Consider the following 20,474-nt stretch of genomic DNA (forward strand, 5'->3'; position numbering starts at 1 on the left):
GGTGTTTCTTTAGATACACCATTCACTGTGTTACCTTGGTTGGTAAATATACACTCATGGTCCTATTTTTCATGGGTTTGCGTCGCGTTCACATCAAGCAACGTGGTACATGCACAACGCATACCCTAAAATGTGATTCATCAAACACAATGTTGCACAAATCGCTGTGTTGTGTTACTATGCCATGGGAAGGCATTCCATGGGTGTTCCGACAGAACTCCCATGAATTTTGATGCATTCCTAGATTTGCCATCACTGGTAGACCTGGCAATGCACCAAAAAGATGCGCCTTTCCAGGGGAGGTATAAAGAGAAGAATTAACTTAATTTCTCCTAGTTGCTTCCTCTTTCCATGTGTGCTACATTCTGCAGCACACATAGAAAGAAGACAATGCCTCAAGGGATTGTTTGCGTGCAGGAATGTGCTCCTTCCTGCATAAAAACAATCCAGCGTGCCACGCAGGCACCCTAGCAACATGGTGCAAAGGTGCCTGCATTAGCGCTAAGCTGCACATTCTGCGCCAGCGCTGGGAAAAGGCATAACAGTGCTGTATTGTGATAAATGTGGCACATTCCTGCCCTTTCCCTGTAATGCAGCACAGCTCATCAATGTCACCTGCTGCACTACTCCATCTTACATATTGTTAATTATGGCCCTCTGTTTGGGAAAGCTCTGCAAAAAATGTGACTCTTGTGCCGAATACTGAGCTATTGGTAAACTACATTCCCTTGCCGCTGGTGAACATTTACAATTTTTTTATGTCTGTTTTTCTTCATTTCACCTCCATCTAAGCTTGCTGTCACTTCTGTTTTCTGAGCAGACATATGCGTCCTTTAGCAGATACTTGCCAGATGGTTGAAGAGGAGTGTTATAAATGGGCCTCTAGTTGGTAGAGCTTTGCACCCTGTCCAAGTAAGGACAACAATCCTAGTCAGGGTGAGTCAGATACACAACCTAAGTTAACTTGTGCTCACCCTCTGGTAGCTTGAAACTGAGCACTCAGGCTTAACTCAAAAGGCAATGTGTAAAGTAATTGTGGAGCAGTTAGATTACAGTAACACAGTGAAAGCACCACGAAAAGACTCAACCCCTGTTTAGAAAAATACAAAATATTTTTAGTAAAACAAGACCAAAATGACAAAATCCCTTGTTTACTGTGCCACATGGATTCAAGCTAGCCTGGCTGACGAGGGTGTTACCCAAAAACTGGTCCCAGGATGCTTGTTTCCAGTCCAGGGAGGACCCGGCTTGGCAGTTTAGGCTTGACTGTTCCCGAGAGGAACAGGGTCAAGACTGATTTGCATATGGCTGGGTCCAAAATGGAGTGGCAAAAGAACGATAGATTTAACCCAGATCTCTTGACTGGGGGTGAATTTTTGATTCATTCAGCATTCTGTCTATCATTTGTTGCTACAGCAACTATCTAAAAGTGGCATTTTCAGTCTTACAATTTAAAATCTGACTTCACCGTAAGTTGTGCTTTTAAATTGTGAGTCCAGAGACCCCAGACTCAAAATCTCTATTTTGTACCAGTTGGAAATTACAATTTAAAGATGTTTTAAGGCAATCTCAATGTTAACCGATGAGAACGATAGGCCTTGCAGGACTGAAAAATTGATTTAGCAGTTTTTCACTATCAGGACATATAAAGCTCAAAAGGACATGTCTTCTCTTTTAAATGCACTGCATCCTGCCCATAAGGCTGCCTAGGGTCTACCTTAGGCATGACTTAAATTAAATAAAAGGTAAGGTTTGGGTTAACTTGCCAGCTCGAAACAGCAGTTTTAAACTGCACACTCAGGCTCTGCAGAGGCGATATGAGACATGTTTAAAGGGCTACTGAAGTGGGTGGCACAATCAGTGCTGCAGATCCACTTGTAGTAGTCAATTGACAGGCCTTGGGCAAATATAGTATACTTTACTAGAGACTTATAAGTATGTTAAGTATGCCAATTGTGGTTAAGCCAACGTTACCATGTCTTGAGTACAGCGCATATGCAGTTTAGCACTGGTTATCAGTGGAAAAGTACTTAGAGTCCTAAAGACAGCAAAAAATGAAGGCAGCAAAACAGGAAGTCAGAAGGCAAAAAGTCAGGAGAAACCATGCCAAAAATGCAGGTCTACCATGTATCCCCCCAGCTGAAGGTTGGGAGAGCTACTCAACATCTTGAGAGTCCTCTTCATTAAGGCAGAAGAACCTGGAGAGACCATCAGCCCACACTATCAAGTCCATTCCCTATGGAGAGATGGACCACCTCAATAGTTTGAGATTCTCACCCCCATCTGCATTGCCCATCTGAGGGGCCTGTGGTCTGTCTGAACCCGGAAGTGAGTGTCAAATAGGTATGCCTTAGCTTCTTCAGCACCCAGACCGCAGCAAATTCTTCCCTTTCAATTGTGCTCCACCTCTGTTTAATTGGAAGTAGCCTCCTGCTGATGAAGGCTACAGGCTGATCCAGGCCCTCTTCGTTTCACTCTGAGGGCATGGCCCCTATGTCATGCTCTGAGGCGTCCATCTGCACAAAAAACTCTTGGAAGAAATCAGGGGCCTTAATCACAGGTGCCCTGCACATGGCTTCCTTCAGGGCGTCAAAAGCTTTCTGGCATGCCTCTGTCCAGATCACCCGACATGGCTGCTTCTTGGAAATCAGCTCTGCTAAGAGGGCAACAATGGTACCATATACCTTGATGAATCTCCTGTACTATCCATTGAGACCTAAAAAGGCTTTCACTTCTGTGTTGGTCTTGGGGGTTCCCAAGCCAGAATGGTGTCAATTGTGGGCTGCAAGGGCTGTACCTGGCCACCCCTACTTAGTGTTCCAAGCAGACCACAGAACCCTGCTCCAATTGGCAATTACTGGACTTGATAGTCAGGGCTGCGCTCTGCAGAGACCGAAGCACTTCAGGTGGTTCGAATGGTCCTCTCAACTAGCACTGAAGACCGCAATGTCATCTAGTTAGGTGGCACTGAAGTTCTCCAACCGAGCCAGGACCTGATTGACCGGTCTCTGTAAGGTAGCAGGGGTATTCTTCAAAGCAAAGGGCATGACTTGGATGTGCCCTTCTAGTGTTGAGAATGCTGACCTCTCTTTAGCCCCTTCAATCAAGGCAATCTGCCAATACCCAGACGTTAAGTCAAATGTGCTGAGGAATTTGGCAGCTCCAAGCCGAACAATGAGCTCATCAGCTATGGAGATGGGGTGTGCGTTAGTCCTGGTGACTGCATTGAACCCACGGTAGTCCACACAGAACTTAAGTTCAGGTGTGACACCAAGAGGGGCAGCATTAGGAACCAACACAACTGGGCTGGACCTAGGGGTTTGAGGGCTCAATAACCACTAATGCCAGCATCTTGGAGACTTCTTCCTTAATGCTGTCTCTCACCTTATCAGACAACCTGTACATTTTGTTCTTGAGGGTGTGCTGTCTCCAGTATTAATATCATGGTTAGACCATGTAGTGAATCCTAGGGTAAGGGAGAACAAAGAGGCAAACTGACCCAGCAGCTTTTGACAGTCTCTTTGTTGATCTAGGGTCAGTGTGGAGGTGAGGATGACCCCCTTCACTGACCCATCCAGTTACTTGGAAGATAGAGGCTGGGGAGAGGTTCACTCTCCTCTTTCACTCCATCATCAGTAACCAGGAACAAGGTAATATCAAACCTTTCAAGGTGGGGCTTGACGCAGTTCGCATGCAGGACCCTCAAAGGGTTCCTGGGAGTCTTAAGGTCCATCAAGTAGGCAACATCACTCTTGCACTTCTTCACCTCATAAGGCCCAGACCAATAGTCTTGCAGGGGGCGGGCTACCCTGGCTCTATTAACCACACTTTTTTACCAGGCTGAAACTCACCAGAGTGGTATGTTGGTAGTACCATTTTTCATGTCCTCCTTGCTAGCTTGCATTTTTCCTGTGTGAGCTTCTGTAATAGGTTTGTTTGGTTGTGGAATGCCAGCAGGTAGCTAACTACATCCTGTGGTGGCTTTTTGGGAGCTTGCTCTCAGCCTTCCTTAATCAACCTGAGATGTTCTCCTGCAGGGTGTCCATATAGAAGTTCAAAGGGCTGGAACAACCCCCTTCTGTGGCACCTTCCTGTAGGTGAACAAAAGGCATGGCAGAAGGACATCCCACTTGCACCTCATGGATTCGGGTAGACCCATATTCATACCTTTAAGGGTGCTGTTTAACCTTTCAACCAAACCATTGGTTTGGGGGTGGTAAGGAGTGGTGAACTTATAGGTCACCCAAACTCCTTCCATAAGACCTTCATGTAGTTGGACATGAAGTTAATACTCTGGTCGTCAGATGCCACCTCCTTGGGGAAATCCACACAGTTTCCTGGCCACGACGGGCCCTGCCACTGTCCTCAGAGGGATAGTGTCTGGGTACTGGGTGGCATGGTCCACCAAGACCAGAATAATTCTGTTGCCCATTGCTGTCTTGAGATCAGCAGATGGCAACCCATATAAAAGGGGTGCTAATGACAGAAAGGTTGCAGGGGGGCCTTGCACTTCCCTACTAATGTACCATGCCTGGCAGGTGGGACAGTACCTACAGGACGCATCTTAGGCCTTCCTCATTTGATGCCAATAGAGGTGGGTGAAAAGCCTGTCAAAAACATAGAATGAGGTGGCGTAGAGTGAAGTGAAGTGGCATAGAGTGGAGTAAACCAGAGTGGCATAGAGTGACATGGAGTGGAGAGGCATAGAGTGGCATAGAGTGGAGTGAGAGTGTCATAGAGTGGAGGTGCGTAGTATAGCATAGAGGAGATTAAAGTGGCATGGAGCAGGGTATGCATGGTTTGGGAATGCCCTGCCATTACAGACAACACATCTTCATTTAAAGCCTGCTACATTTGCACAGACATGCATTTTTACTGATAAAGCTATTTAACATGGAAACAATAATGCATGGAAATTTAATCACCTAGTGTATTAATTTGTTTTAATTGAATTTCAAAAATTGTTTCCAGCCGACTTCAGAATGACAAAAAAGTGCTTTAATTGTGCTTTCATAATTCTGATCTAATCTGAAACATTTGCACAGTTTATTTACAGACATTTAATGTTGTTTGTGTGCTACAACCACCAGATTGTCAAATAAATCCTCTCACTTCGAAGTCAGAGAAAGAATAGTAAACGCCGAGCTCCCGCATCAGACAGAGCCTGACATTTGACCTCCGTATTTGAATGCGCAGCAAAAGTAACAAGATAAGTACAAAATGTAAAGGCCAGTTTACAGAAAGTGAGCACTCATAGAAGAATACAGTTAGTAGGTTATACTCCAAGGGAGGGCCAAAAAATACACTGAACAGCCTAAAACAAGTGAAGGCACAAATAGAAATCAAGCAAATGTAGGTTACAAAGCACAAAGCCAATAGTAAGCAATGAGCACAATGCATTCTTAGGTCAGCTTTCAGAATGTCCCTAAGAAGTCTTCAGCAACCAGACAGCTGTGCTGTCTGGTAGACTTAAACATTAAAGGACAAGAGTGACAAAATGAGAAAGAAAGTATGAAAAATAACCTGGAAGAGTTGGATAAAGAAGTGTAGAGTTGTGGAAGAAAGAGGAACGCTGTGGAATCAATAGTCAGTCTTTGTATCTGCCTATCCCGTCATTTGACAGCAATGGCTGTTGACTCTCAAGGAAAATATGAGGCCATTGCGCCAACTTTTTTACATTTATTTATTAATCCATTTATTTAATTTGCAAATGAAGTGCTGTATCTCATTCACTAGCAGCCTCAGCTCCTGTCGGAGCCAGCTGGGAATCGAGAAAAAACTTTAAGGGCACCTGTTCTTCCTTCCAGGCTACCACCTCTGCATGTCGTGAAGAGAAGCGGGACACGTTATCACCCTTCATAACTCTCCACACTGCTTTAATGTCAACTCTAATTAATGTCATCAGTAATTATTGCTCACACTCGTCGGAGCTGAGACCCTGCGACCATGGGGATGTTCCCAATGGCTATTGCACTGTATCACTTCCACTAGTATTCAGATTCGCGTCAAAATGATCTCTCATCCAAACATAATCCCCTCCGGTTAGAAACAATAGGACATCAGAAGGCTGAAATAGCTGTTTCTGCCACAGCCGCCTGCACGCAGGGAGCATCCTCACAGGAGTTTGGTTTCTGCTTTCAGAACTGTCTTTCACGCTGCAGGCCACTGCGCGCGCTGCTAAGTCGTATTTCTATTTTCGCCGCCATGCCTGGGCGGGCCAGAGGGATGCCGCACGAGCCGTGTCAGGTTGATTTTCCGGCTGTTTGCCCGCCACTTTGTTCACTGGCATCTTGCCCAAGCACAGACATTCTACAGTTTTTATGGAACAATTCGCAATATAAAATCAATCTGTACAGCATAGAGGGGTGTCTGATTTTTTTTTAATCACAAATGTCTAAAAGACCGCCATGTACCGAGATGTCGTTTTTTCATTATTTCATATACAGTTTAAAATTAGTATTTGCACTTATGAAGATCTTCAAATTTATATCTATACTTATGCATTGCTTAAAATTAATATCTGCACCTTTGCCGTGCTTAGAATGCATATATGCCGTTATTCATGAATTCTATGCCTGCTTCATAATGAAGAGTGTGCTTAACCATGAAATCGGTGTTCGTACGACCCCTGAAAGGAAACATTTTCCTCTGCATCTTACATATTGATATGAAGGAGCAAGGGATATGTTAAGATACGGTAGAACAGCATTAAAAGTTAAGGCACAAGCTATGACTCAAGAGTGAAAATAAACTATGCATCATGGCTCTGAAACTGTGCAATATATGCCTCTCTTGTGTCTTCCTAAGGTAAATAATCCAGTGGTAAATTTCGTGCTCCTGAAGTTTCAGTTGTGTCTTTGTCATAGGTTTTAACCCAGGCAGCCCAGCAGCCCATGCAGTCTTTCTGGGATGTATTTATGGGGTATTTCTATAGTGCAGGCCTGTCCAAAAGGTAACAGAGTGCTGTAAAACGTCAACGATACACAACAAGTCAACAAGTGATAATAGTGGTAGCTGGCTTGTAGATTGCTAATGCATTGTGATTTAGTGTTCTTTAAAGAGGTGCGTTTTTAATCAAGTCCTGGTGGGGAAACAGCCATAACATTGCATGCCTTACATCGCATGCTTTTACAACGCGGTCGTTACAACGAGCACGTTGTTACTACGCGAGCCATTACATCGCAAGTCGTTTCAACGACTTGCTGTAGGGAGCGCACTAGTGTTGGATTTACAATCCAACACCTTCCCTGCTGTTGCACAAACTGGAGTAGGAATAGTAAATTATACGATTCCTAAGTCCAGTGCGCCCCCTACAGCAAGTCATTGAAACAGCTTGCGATGTAATGGCTCGCGTAGTAATAACGCGCTCATTGTAACAACTGCGTTGTAAAAGCATGGATGGAAGGCATGCGATGTAAAGTTATGTATTCGTTCTGGTGATGTACAGGCAGTGTCAGAGGAGTCAAATGTCTGAAACAGAGGAGACTTTAAAGTACAGCTGAGTAGCATTGGGGTATTGACACATCTTAATGCCATTATCTGCTAGTAGAGCACCAAACAGATCCATGTAGAGCATGAAGAGGACAGGGGAAAGTATGGAACTCTGTGGGACTCTGCAGGCCATAGCATCATTTGGAACTTGACGTGCCCATGTGAACAAACTTGTGTTGGCTGGAAAGGTAAGAGGAGAATCAGTAAAGGACATTGCCTTTGAATCCGTTTCAAGACTCCAGACTTCGTATGAAGGTGGGATGGTCAACTATGACAAATGCAGCTGAGGGGTCCAGCATTATCAGGATGCTGGGGTCATCAGCATCTGTGGTTAGGAGGACATTGTCCACAATGTATAAGGTAGCAGTGTTTGTACTGCAGTGTGATCTGAAGCCAGACTGGCAGTCGTGAATGAAATGTTTAGAATTAATGTGATTTTGGAGTTAAACATCGACTGCTCTTTCAACAATCTTGGCGATGATTAGTAGGTGAGTGATGGGTCAGCAGCTGACCAGGTCATCAGAGTCTACTGAAGGTTTATTTAGGAGTGGGAGGTTCTAGCATGTCTTGATAGCTTCTGGGCAAATTTTGTGCATGTTGAGGCATCGACAGTTGTGAGAAGGGGTGAGTGACCTTCTCAGAGAGAGCGTTTGATGCTGGGTGGGATAAATTCATCATCTTTATAAGAAGTGGCACTATGGCAGTTCAGTATGTCGGTGAGATCTGAGAGAGACAGAGATTGGCAGGATGACCATTGCAGATTTCTGTGACAAGGGGTGGGTGTAAGAGATGAAGCAGGCTTAATGTTGTCAATTTGCTGTGTTTTTTCACTAAAAAGGATGTTGAGGACATTCCACTTCCTGCAGAGCGCGATATATGTGGGTCTAGCAGGCATTGATGCGGTGCTTAATTGTCTTAAGTGTTCTGCTTCTGTTGGTGGCTTCATTAATGGGGTTGATATAGTACTTTCTTTTGAATGAAGTGATAAGCTGTCTGCATATTGCAAGTACAGATGATGAAAGGAGTGTTCTGGAAATATTGACACCTGTTATTTAGACTGGGTAAAAGAATGTTAACTATAGTCATTAGGAACTATATAAATGCTACAACATTGTAATTTGTACCATCTAATGTGGTAATCCTTCAACTTTATAAGAGAATCCACCTCTTACAGACTCCCTTCAAATCTGAAGGCAACTCTAAATCCACCACTCACATATAGCCACGTCACTCACCAAACTGCTGCAGCACACCCTCAATCTAACCATTATTTGACTATACAGTGCAGAACATCATAAGCAAACAAATTGTGCTTTTTTAATTCCATGACAGAACAACAACCAGTTTGTAAACATGTATACTGCTGGCAGCAAACATTCACAGAGGACATTCTATGCTTCATATGACCGTGTGCAGTTTATCAATTATATATATTTTTTACTTACTTTGAATTACTGTCATTTTAAAGTGCCCCAAAGGGAGAATCTACATAAAAGATGATTATATATTCTAAATTGAATGTATAAATAAATGCATATTTTTTGACAACAGACAGCACTGCACTGTTTGTATCGCCCAAATTCAACAGTTAAGCATTCACTGAAAAAAATCAAAGGTTAAAGCGACGTTATAGTTAGGTGAAGATGTCAGTTAAATAAGAGTGTTCTATATGTGCAAAACTACTGAAATTCACCAGTACTTGTTATCTCAAGTAACTATAACTCATGGGCCAACGTAAATATAACTCACGCGCCCTCCATGTACTGTTTTCTCATCAATAATTTCATTGCAAATGCTTCAGTGATATTAATAATGATGTCATAGAAGATGTCAGGAGTGATGTGATATATGACGTAATATGTGGGGTAATTAGCAGTGCATGGCAAAGGTGCAAATTATATATATAAATCTAAAGAACACTTACTTTTATCAGTTATGCCATATAATGACAACCCCATGAGTTCTTAATAATCACACACAAGACATCACAAAAAAAACGGAGTAATTTAAAATATCACTGATAACATCATTACCTAATCATATCATGAGAGATCAGTCTTCCTATTCAATTGTACCATACCCTGAATGTTATAGAAATCCTCTAAATTGGCTTTAAACATGGAGGCTCTCCTTCTTTTCCTACTGGTAGTTCAAAACTTCTCTCTTATGTTCTTTCTCATAGCCAATTCTTGACCCAGCTCAATATTAGCCATTTGCAATCTCAACGACTCATTCATATTCGCTCTCCAATTTGCATATACACCATCCAGCAAACTTTTAATTAAATCTAGCACACTCACATCACATACCTGTACAAAAAAAACACGTAATGGAAAAATGTGTATTGAAACGTAACGGCTACCTAAAGTTGCACAATAGGCTAACAGGCAGTGCAGCAGGATGAAAGCAACAGCAAAGCCCTTAGCACACAAATCCTTGCACATAAGGCTTGTTGGAAATTGGTATAATGATTGAGGGGGGCTGAGACCCTTCCTCAGGCAACAACTGCAATTTCTGTCAGGGTGAATTCAAAAACAAACCACAAAATAATCTGTGCTTGACCCTCTGGTAGCTTGGCACAAAGCAATTAGGATTAAATTAGAGGCAAGTGTAAAGTATTTATGCAGCACTTCAAAATGTATTAATGTGAAATCACAACAAAAGAAAATCCCGCACCAATTTTGAAAAATAGTGTAAAATGTAATACATTATCAGACACCAAAACAGCAAAAATTCAATTAGTAGAACTGGAGATATGCAATTTTAAAGATTTAAGTAGAAATAGTGCATAAATCATAAAGTCACAACTGCGGTTATCTGGTTGCACAGGACAGGGACAAAGTCACAAGTCCAGGCCGATCGTGATGTTGGGTGGGATGGCTAGAATGACCCAGTTAGGCCCACTGAAAAAAGTACCTTAAACCCGGGTGTGGTGTCTGTGTGGCGTTCCTTTGCGAGGCTTTGCGTCATCTGGTGTCAGTTCTGAAGAAGCTGTGCGGCGAGGCTTTACAGAGCTTTGCATCGCTGTGTGCTACGTCTGTAACTTTATAGGGCTTTGCATCACTTTGCGTCAGCTCCAGTGAAGCCTGCAGCTATGCAGCAAGGCTATGTAGGGCTTTGCGTCACTCGACTTTGATTTCAATGAGGCTGGCAGCTGGGAAGCAAAGCTTTGCGGGGCTTCACCTTGCTTTGCGTTGGTTCCATTGGATGGAACATTCAAAGCAGAAAGCTGTTATTATACAAGTCATCTATGTCAAATGCCTCCATTGTGTATACCTGGATGGGGATTCATTTTGACTGCAAACCTAAATGTAGTCCTGCTTGAAAAAACAGGTTAATTAAATGTTTTTGTACAGTTCATAAACATTAAGAGCTCAATTATGAGACTGGTGGTCCACGGAAGACAAATATATTGTTGCAAAAGATACAGTGATCAACAGATGGACCAAATCAAATAGAAAGACAGTCTGTATTGAGGGATTTGCACAGGCTGCAACTTGATTTGTGTCTTTTTAGAGCGATATTGTTGGAAAGAAATAGAGATATAGAGTTGAATAACATGCATGAGAAGCAGAAGAAAATGCAAGTGAAGGTAGAGTAGAGAGAAGGAATCATTTATGTGCGGATAGGGAACAGGTCCAGAGAAATGCAGGCATTTAAAGAGGCATGTAGAGTAATTATTGATATATGGGTTGTATTAAGCTTGACACAGTCTATGAAAATACCTAAAATGTGGGCAACAGTCTTTGTAATGCACCTGCAACAAAACATCCATGGGAGAGAGCCTTGATCAGCAAGAATGTGCAGGGACTTCTGGAAATGCGATAGGCTTGAACTTGGGTAAAGAACATGTAATAAATGGATGAGAGACAATCAGATGACAGGGGATATGGAGAAAGAATCAAGTGAGACTAATGTCTGACATACCAAGAGCTAGGTTTATTTGAGGAAGAGCGAGACATAGATATGGAGTGGGTGGAGAAAACAACTGATGTGGCAAGAGAAGTGACAGGGAAAAAGATGGGGACGTGCAAGTTGTGTTAGAAAAGGTGTAATAAGCATATGAGAGAGGATTAGGATTACTAACTTTCACCCCGGTTTTAATAATTAGTTTAGAATTGTCTAGACATCTTATAGTCGCCCCTACCTGTGTTCCTAGACCCGGACCGCATCTCTGCACTGTAACATTTTGCTGCTTTCACCGCCATTTGGGCGGCCCGGTCCCCGCGCTCTGTTTACCTGGGGCGCCATCTTGGGTGGGTCTTAGAAGCACTCCTCAGCCATTTGCTGGAGCCGTCACGTGGACTGGCTTGAGCCCTACTTAATTGGTTGGACATGACGCGCAGCGTGTACGCGCATCGGGGACGCCACAGTGACGCCGGAGTCACGCCAGAGTCCAGCCCGTCTGCGCCCGTCCGCGCTGAGGACGCGCTGGGCGGCTGGACTCCGGACTCAGACGAGGCCGTCGCCTCCTCATGGAGATATACGCATCAGGAGATGCTACGCCTGAAACCTCGTCATTTGAGGTGCTCGCACATCTTTGAACCAGACGACTTTCTTTGCCCCCTACGATGTGGCTGCCACCATACGTGTCTGTCTGGTAATTCTGTTCCCCTTCCCCTTCACCCCTCATTCGATCACCCTACCGTCTTTAGACCCAAGATAACGGGAGTAGAAGGCATTCTGATCAATGCCCGCTCCCTGGTTAAAAATAAGATAATGTTTAGGGAGATGGTCTTGGATAGAAAGCCTGCCCTAGTGTTTATCACTGAAACTTGGGCTAAAGACTCATCTGGCCCTGATCTGATTGAAGCGGTCCCGGAAGGATACTGCCTGGCCAGACTGGACAGACAGGGACGAGTGGGAGGGGGGATAGCCATTCTCTATAGAGACCACCTGCAATGCCACACAGTGCCTATACCTGATCTTCTGGATAGCGTTCAGGCTCTCTACTTTGCGGTAAAGGAAGGGCAATGCCCTCTTTTTAATGGAATGCTGCTGTATCGACCTCCTGGCCCGAGGACCGACTTCATGCATAATCTCCTCCAGTATTTGGAACCCTACTTTGGTCGAGAAAACTTCTCCATCCTAGGGGATTTTAATTACCATTTAGAACGGCTTGACCTATCAGACACTTCGTGTCTTATTGATGCTCTGGCGTCCTGTGGACTCACGCAGCGAGTCCGCGGGGCTACCCATCGTGCAGGCCACATTCTAGATGGTATTTTTTCTAATGACCATCGTCTGACCGTTAAGGATCCGGTACATCTGTCTTGGTCCGATCACCTTGCGGTCCCATTCCTTTTGGAATGCCCTCAGATGGATGGAAGTAAAACAGGGAAACACACAATGGGAACTGGCAGAAATTTTAGAAATATTAGTAATGATTCCCTTGCGCCATGGGTTGTCAGCCTTTCTACCACGGGTTTGGATAGCGTTCAGACCGCGGTTGGCCATTTTGAACAGGTTATCACTGAGGCCCTGAATGAATTGGCTCCATTACAGACCCGTCGTCGAGCTAGGAAGAGACCCTCTGCCCCATGGTATTCGGAATCCCTTAGACTCTTCAGGCAAGAAGTGAGGAGGATGGAGAGGCTTTGGCATTCTGGCTGGGACCTCAAGAATAAGGAAGCTCATAAACTCCTGGGCAGGAAATACAAGGCTGAGATTGTGCAGGCCAAACAAGACTACTTTGTGGCCACGACAACTTCGCTCTCCCCGCCGAAGGAGCTTTTTAGAATCGTTGACTCCTTAGTCAACCTACAAACGCCTGACCCTGTTGTACCCTCGCAAGATCTATGTGATAAAATTGCTTCCTTTTTTCACACCAAAATACAGGATATCTACCTGGCTCTTGAGATACAAAGAGCCTCGATCAGTGGGCCCTCTGCCCTGGTTGAGATGAATAGGACCACGTCAGACATCTCCCCATTGAGCACTCTGGACTCTTTTCCCCCGCTGGTCCTACAAGATCTGGAGATCTTGCTTAATAAAACCAAATCTGGCTCCCCCCTAGATATCTGCCCTTTGAAGATCATTAAGCAGTGTAGGGAATCCCTCTTACCGCCTCTACTAGAAATCATGAATCTAGGTATGAGGGATGGTGTCTTCCCCTTGGAGTGGAAGAGTGCAGTAGTTAAACCCCTGCTAAAGAAAGCCTCCCTCGATCCGAGGTCCTAAAAAACTTCCGTCCGATCTCACTGCTTCCAGCCCCTGCGAAGATGCTTGAGGCACATCTAAACAAGCATCTCGCTGCCTTCGTGGAAGGCTCGGGCTGCTTGGACTTTTCCCAGCATGGATTTAGGAGGGAATACAGTACTGAGTCGGCCCTCACTATCGTGCTTGATAAGATCCGCACTAGAGTGAATGGGGGCCAGACCACCCTCCTGGGCCTGTTAGATCTAACTGCGGCCTTTGACACCCTCTCCCCCTCAGTACTTATATATCGTCTGAGGGAAGTGGGGGTGAGGGACGCAGCTCTAGATCTACTGACCTCCTTCCTTGAAGGAAGGGAACAAAGAGTCAAGCTGGGAGAGTTCCTATCTCCATCCCGACCGGTGCTATGTGGGGTCCCGCAGGGGTCGGCCCTCAGTCCGACCCTATTCAACATCTACATGACCCCACTGGCCAGATTAATTAGAACTTTCGGGATGGAGGTAGTCTCCTATGCAGATGACACCCAAATCCTCGTCTCTCTTTCCCATTCAGATGTACCAACTGCCTCCAATTTTAGATCTTGTATGGAGGCTGTTGGTCAGTGGATGGTTCAGAATTCACGTAAACTGAATGGGGAGAAGACTGAGGTGATGGTGTTTGGAGGGAATGAGAACATCTGGTCAGCCAGCTGGTGGCCTGACTCGCTAGGAGTATGCCCTTCCCCCACGATATCTGCTAGGAATCTTGGGGTGATGATAGACCCTGCCCTGGACATGGGCGGACAGGTTAGTAGAACCATCTCTACCTGTTGGGGCTTAATTCACACCCTGCGAAGAATCAGGAAATATCTTTCTCTGCAGTCCAGAAAGCAAATAGTTGTCGCTCTTATCGGCTCACGACTGGACTACTGTAATGCGCTGTATGCGGGGCTAAATAGGAGCCTACTACAGCGCTTGCAGGTAGTCTAGAATGCCGCAGCCAGATTTGTTCTGGATGTTCCCAGACACTCCTCGGCCACGTTGGCCAGGAAAGCGCTGCATTGGCTACCGGTAGAGTATCGAGTACGGTTTAAAGTCTTATGTATGACCTATAGAGCCATTGCAAGGAATAGCGACATGGGAGTTGGCTCTATCATCTCCCACTATATTCCTGGAAGGGACTTGCGTTCCTCCAGGAAACTGCTCCTGACAGTCCCCCGTATACGAAGAGCTAGGTGGGGTGGCAGGGCTTTCTCCACCTTGGCTCCTAAGTGGTGGAATGATCTTCCTTTGGATCTCAGGTCGCTACCTTCCCTACAGAGATTCCGAAGTGCCCTTAAAACTCGCCTCTTCCTGCGAGCCTATGTGTAAGGCTGTACATGTACATTTCCATTTCTGTTTCTGTTAGGCGCCTTGATACCTGCGGGTTATTGTCTTGCGCAATATAAATCATCATCATCAGACAGAGAACAAAGATGGAAGAGAAGGGAGTGAGGAGCAGGAAGGTAGTGTGAGAAAGAGATACATTACAGTATGGTGAGAAGTCTAGATTGGGTAAAGGACAGAAGTTGGCAAAGGTAGATAGAATATGGCATGGCGACTGCACTGGGAGAGATACTCAGTCAGGGAGGATGAGCAATGTAAATAAAATATAAATTGGGTAAAAGACATAATGTAGGTCAGAAAACAGATGCAATTTTAGAAGCGAAGAGAAAACACTCTAAATATATCCAACCTGAAGATTTCATGGCAAAAGTAGAGGACGAAGGGGACATAATAGTAGGAGAAAGAGGGCAGAGGGAAGGTGAGGTGTATATTTGGAAATACCAATTTTCATTCCAAAGAAATGGTTATAGCTGATACATTTTTTAATATAAAATAATTAGTATATACAGTATGGATAATAGAAACCAACGAACCAAATACAATTATGGTTTGCAAGTGTTTCAGTCTCATAGAACCCACTCCCATGATATTCACTAAAAACCTAGTGTAGACTCATATACAAGGGTAATAACTTTGCTGAGATATCTGCAATTGCTACAGCTTTGTCCTCGAAAAGAGACTATCAAAAAACCTTGGTCTTCACAAATGCCTGTGATTCCACATCAAACTTCTCATTGAGGGAACTGCCAGTGGTTCCAGACAAAATCATTTGCCATTTGAACTACACATGAATTAATACCAGCTGTAAGCATTAGTTATTTTAATAATGAAATTAAAATGAAATGAAAACGACATTTATAAAGCGCATGGCTACTCGGGAGTGTCCCAGCGCTGTGGAACCAAACATGGACGGAGAGCAGACTAGGGAAACAACAAGGTCTTAAGTTGTTTTCTGATGGTCAGGTGATTGGGGATCAGGCGTAGATGAAGTAGCAAGGAGTTCCAGAGTTTGGAGGCATTGTAGGAAAAAGTCGTCCGCCACTTCTGGCTCTTTTTATTCTCGGCACCTCGGCCAGACGCAGGTCATCTGACCGGAGTTTTCTGTTAGCTTTGTAGGGGAGAATCAGTGCTGAGTTAATGGCGGGCCTGTTCCTGACAGTGTTTCGTGGGCAATGCACAACGATTTAAATTTGATGCGTTCGTGCACGGGAAGCCAGTGGAGGGAGTGTATAGCTGGTTTGGCTGATTGATTGTTTGAGGTGCCCGTCAGAATTCTGGCTGCGCTGTTTTGGACTAGCTGGAGTTTGGCAATTACTGAGGAGGGTGAGCCTAGGTATAATGCATTCCCATAGTCAAGCCTGGAGAATATAAGGGATTGTATTAGTACTTTTTTTGCTGGAGGGGGGAGAAGAGGGAGGACTTTACGGGCCATTCCGAGCATGCCGAAATAGGTAGCTGTTGTCTTCCTGGCCTGTGTTCTATAATTCAAATCTTGGTCCAGCCAGATGCCCAGACTTTTGATTTCGGTATTATGGGTAGGGGGGGGGTCCCATGCTTAAAGGCTACATTGAGTTGGGGTGAAAGCTGCTGTGGTTACCTAAGACCATAATCTCGGTCTTTCCACCATTGAGCTTGAGCTGGGAACTATCCATCCATTCTGAGATGTCTTCTAGGCAGGAATGGAGGCTGTTGGTATTGTTTTCTGCCTGATTGAGTGCTACCACCAGTTGCTTGTCGTCCGCGTAGGTCACTATGCAGATTCCATAGGGGGCAACTATGGTTGCTAGGGGGGACATGTAAACATTAAAAAGGGTCGGGCTGAGAGAGGAGCCCTGTGGGACCCCACTCGTTAAATTGGCCGGTTCAGAAGTTATTTTCTCCTCAAAAATGTGAAAGGTTCTTCCTTCTAAGAAGGACCGCATCCATTGAAGCACGATGCCTGTGACTCCTATATTCCTCAGACGGTTGATTCGGGTCTCATGGTTCACCGTGTCGAATGCTGCACTTAGGTCGAGGAGAATGATGGCCGTGGAACCTCCTGAGTCGAGGATTTTTCTGCTTTCCTCTACTACTGCTAGCAGGGCTGTTTCCGCGCTCTGATGAGGCCGGAATCCTGTCTGGGAGGAGTGAAGCAGATTGTGTGTTTCAAGAAAACCTGAAAGGATCTGGTTGACATACTTTTCTGTCACTTTGCTTATTCCTGGTAGAAGAGATATTGGGCGGTAGTTTCCCAGTTCAGCTGGATCTAGTTTAGGTTTCTTAAGTAAAGCCTTAACCATAGCCTGTTTCCAGCTGGAAGGTACCAATCCTGTGTTGAGTGAGGCATTAATCAGGTTCAGTATGTTGGGGGCTAAGGTGGCTATTGCTTTCTTCAGGATGTAGAGTGGAGCTGGGTCCTTTGGTGATCCGCTTTTAACAGTGGATAGCAAAGTGAGAAGAGTTTCCAGGGGCATAGGGGGAAAGGTCTCCAGAGTGGGTTTGGTAGTGTGAGGGTCTGGGTTGATCGATGTTTCCAAAGCTTCATTCCTCTGAGGAAGAGATTCGAGGATGGTTTGTACCTTGTGGTTAAATAAGTTAGCTAATTTATTGCACCGTTGGCCAGAGGAATCTGGGACAATACAAAGGGCGGGTGTTTTAAGTAGTTTTTTTAATAATGGTGAACGTTTCCCTGGGCGAGTTCTGGGCTGAGAGGATAAGTGCAAGATCACTTACAATGCAACATCACTAACTAATTCTACAGGAAGATACAGCAAGGCAGTAATGGAAAGTGAGGATTCTGAATCGGGCAGATCTTACACCCACATGAGGAGGTGGTGAATCTTGCCCACCTCCCCACGAGAGCTTGGGCGAAGGGACATCCCCAGCACTTGCCTCATTCTTCATAGTGACCCTTCCCGTCACACTGGCAAGGCTCCTTTCCACTTTATACTGCCAGCTGCTGTCCTGCGGATACCTAGCCATTTTTAAATAATAAGTGCACTCATTTTGGTTTACTAACGTAGCATCCCCTTTGTTAGAACTCCGGGCATATCACCACTTTACAGTATTTCACAACAGCTAGCTTGCTGTTATTTATGTGATGGTTCAGAGTGCCATTACGCATGCTGTACAATTCCTACCTATGTCTGCATCACCAAAAAATTATCAAAAATACAGATTAACTAGTAATAATAACTACAATCACAATAAAACTAACAACAACAGCAGCAACAGCAACAACAACAATAACAATAATAAAAATAATGTCAAAATTGTACTAGCATGAACAATAATAGTTATAACAGTAGCAATTGTACTAACAGCATTCTAAACATGAATTTAAAAATGTTCTCCACTCTTTGTTCTGAAAACATTAGTGCCCTATAATGGGATAACGTATTCAACACTAATCCTCTATGGGTCCTGGAGTAGCGTGCTACTCACCAAAAAAGGCGCTTCGACGCCTCGTCAGGGGAAGTAATCGCTATACAAATGCAATTACAGTACAATACAATATTCAAACTCTTTTCCTGAGCCACTTACCTTGTCAAAAAAGCAGAACATGACATCTTTTTTTAAGTGGTGATGGTTAACAAATAGGTGTTTTTTTCATTTTTTGCAGAAAAAGTTTGCTGTGCTTGAAACACAGCCAGTGGGACATCGAAATACTTCCAAGCACAGCCATCCCATTGAAGTTTATGTGAGTAATGGATGTACGAGGAAATTCTGTATGTTCTTGCAAGGAAAGCACCTAGAAATATGCCTATATCGTTTCAATTGCATAATGTTTTATGAACTATAATTTTTTTAAATCAATATCTAAATAAAGTGCATTTTTGTGAGCAAGACTATTCTGATGTGGCCGAAATGCGTTGTGAGCCTGCTTATTCTTTCATATCAGGGAGGTAGTGGTGTAACGTTAGCCCCAGCTGTGTATGTGTGGGGGTCGAGCTCCAGGGGGCCCCCTCTGCAGAGTACACTGAGTCTGGGACCACAGTGGTAGGTGGTGGCCAGGGGGTGGGGACCCAACGTGTACTTTGCAGGGGGGCCCCCTCAAGTTTTGTTATGCCACTACGGGGAGGAGGAGGAGTACAATTTTGGCATTTTCCAGTATGCACTTCCAGTGATAGTGCAACAACCCTCCTTGGGTGAGAAGGTGCCTGAAGGGAGCACTTGATGTTTTGTGTAAACATCAATATATATATTCACTGAATAAAACAGAGGTTAAAGCAACCTTATAGTTGGCTGAATTTGTCAGTGTGAACATTAACATTTTGAACTACAAATAATACAGAAATTCACCAGTTATGACCTCACATATGACCTCACTCACGACATATTCTATGACAATATTTATGACATCACTCATGACATCTCAAATGACATAACTGATGACATCACTGACAACTATCATTATTAGTTGAAAGAACATTTATTTATCCCAAAGAGGTGGTGGAATACCATTGTCTATGTGTGATGGATTTACTGTTTCCATGCTGAATGATTAATACTTTTGCGTATACAGCCAAGTGTGCCACACAGGACTGTATTTGTAGAATTTGAGAGTATCGTTGTTGAAACCTGCATAGGTAGCATGTTTATATCTGTGGTTTATTACCAACACATGATGTCTTTATTATTTGGTTTATGGATTATTTTAAAATACACGAATTACAAGTTAAGATTTGCCCGATGAAATCAATTACGCTGTATTAAATAATAACTATTTTGGTATGATTTGATTGCTTTGGTAACTCACCTGTGCAGGAACTATGCAATTCATAATGCAGTTCCATATATGTAATTAAGACACAACAATGAGACTCAGAATGTATGGCATTCAGATCAATGACCCATTCTGAGATATTTTAGGAAGAGCATTGTCATGCAGTAGTTTCTTCATCTTTATGCATTGTCACTCATTTAAAAGACAACATTTCCTCCATTAATTGCATATAAGTTGTATTGTACATTTCATCAATTCGTCACTGATTCACTTTTTGAAGAAACAAATTAGCATAATGTCACTGATAGGCTGGTTTGATTTTCACTATACAACATGTATATTTTAATTGGATATCAGTAACATTTTGATATGCTGTGAGGCATTGCCTTCATGACACTTACTGGTAGTATTTCCTTCATGCCTATGAACCTCCACGCATTTGAGCTGTCAATTAACAATGTAATAAGCATTTTATATTTCTATTATGCATTATAATTTGCAAATACTATACAACACTTGGTGAATGTTGAAATGCATTTTGTGTTTATGCCATAGCTATGACACCATTATGCTATAAGTATGTCATCTATGTCTATGAGCTAATGCTGTGTCTGTGGGGCGCACAACCTAAACTTGAAAAGAACTACAGGATAGCACAAACATGTTGTGTTCTGACGAACAAATAAAAAGGTGTGTGGAAAACTGGTGGGCTGCGTCTCTCATCCATATGGAAATTGGGGATTTACATAATAATCCAC

The 20,474-nt window shown here is 43.8% G+C and overlaps 1 protein-coding gene across 2 annotated transcripts in view; it reads left to right on the top strand.

Moving 5' to 3' along the window:
• PTH1R (parathyroid hormone 1 receptor) overlaps window positions 1-20,474 on the top strand; it is a 622,390-nt gene that overhangs the window by 132,557 nt on the left and 469,359 nt on the right. The window contains exon 2 of one of the 2 annotated variants that reach the window (XM_085628749.1): window positions 18,613-18,690. The exons of the other annotated variant lie outside the window; for it this stretch is intronic. Within the exon in view, the coding sequence (XP_085484875.1) occupies window positions 18,613-18,690 (78 nt within the window). The remainder of the gene's footprint in view (window positions 1-18,612; window positions 18,691-20,474) is intronic. 2 annotated transcript variants of the gene reach the window in all.

This window comes from Triturus cristatus, chromosome 10 (genome assembly GCF_964204655.1).
Source record: "Triturus cristatus chromosome 10, aTriCri1.1, whole genome shotgun sequence".
Classification (NCBI taxonomy): Eukaryota; Metazoa; Chordata; class Amphibia; order Caudata; family Salamandridae; genus Triturus; species Triturus cristatus.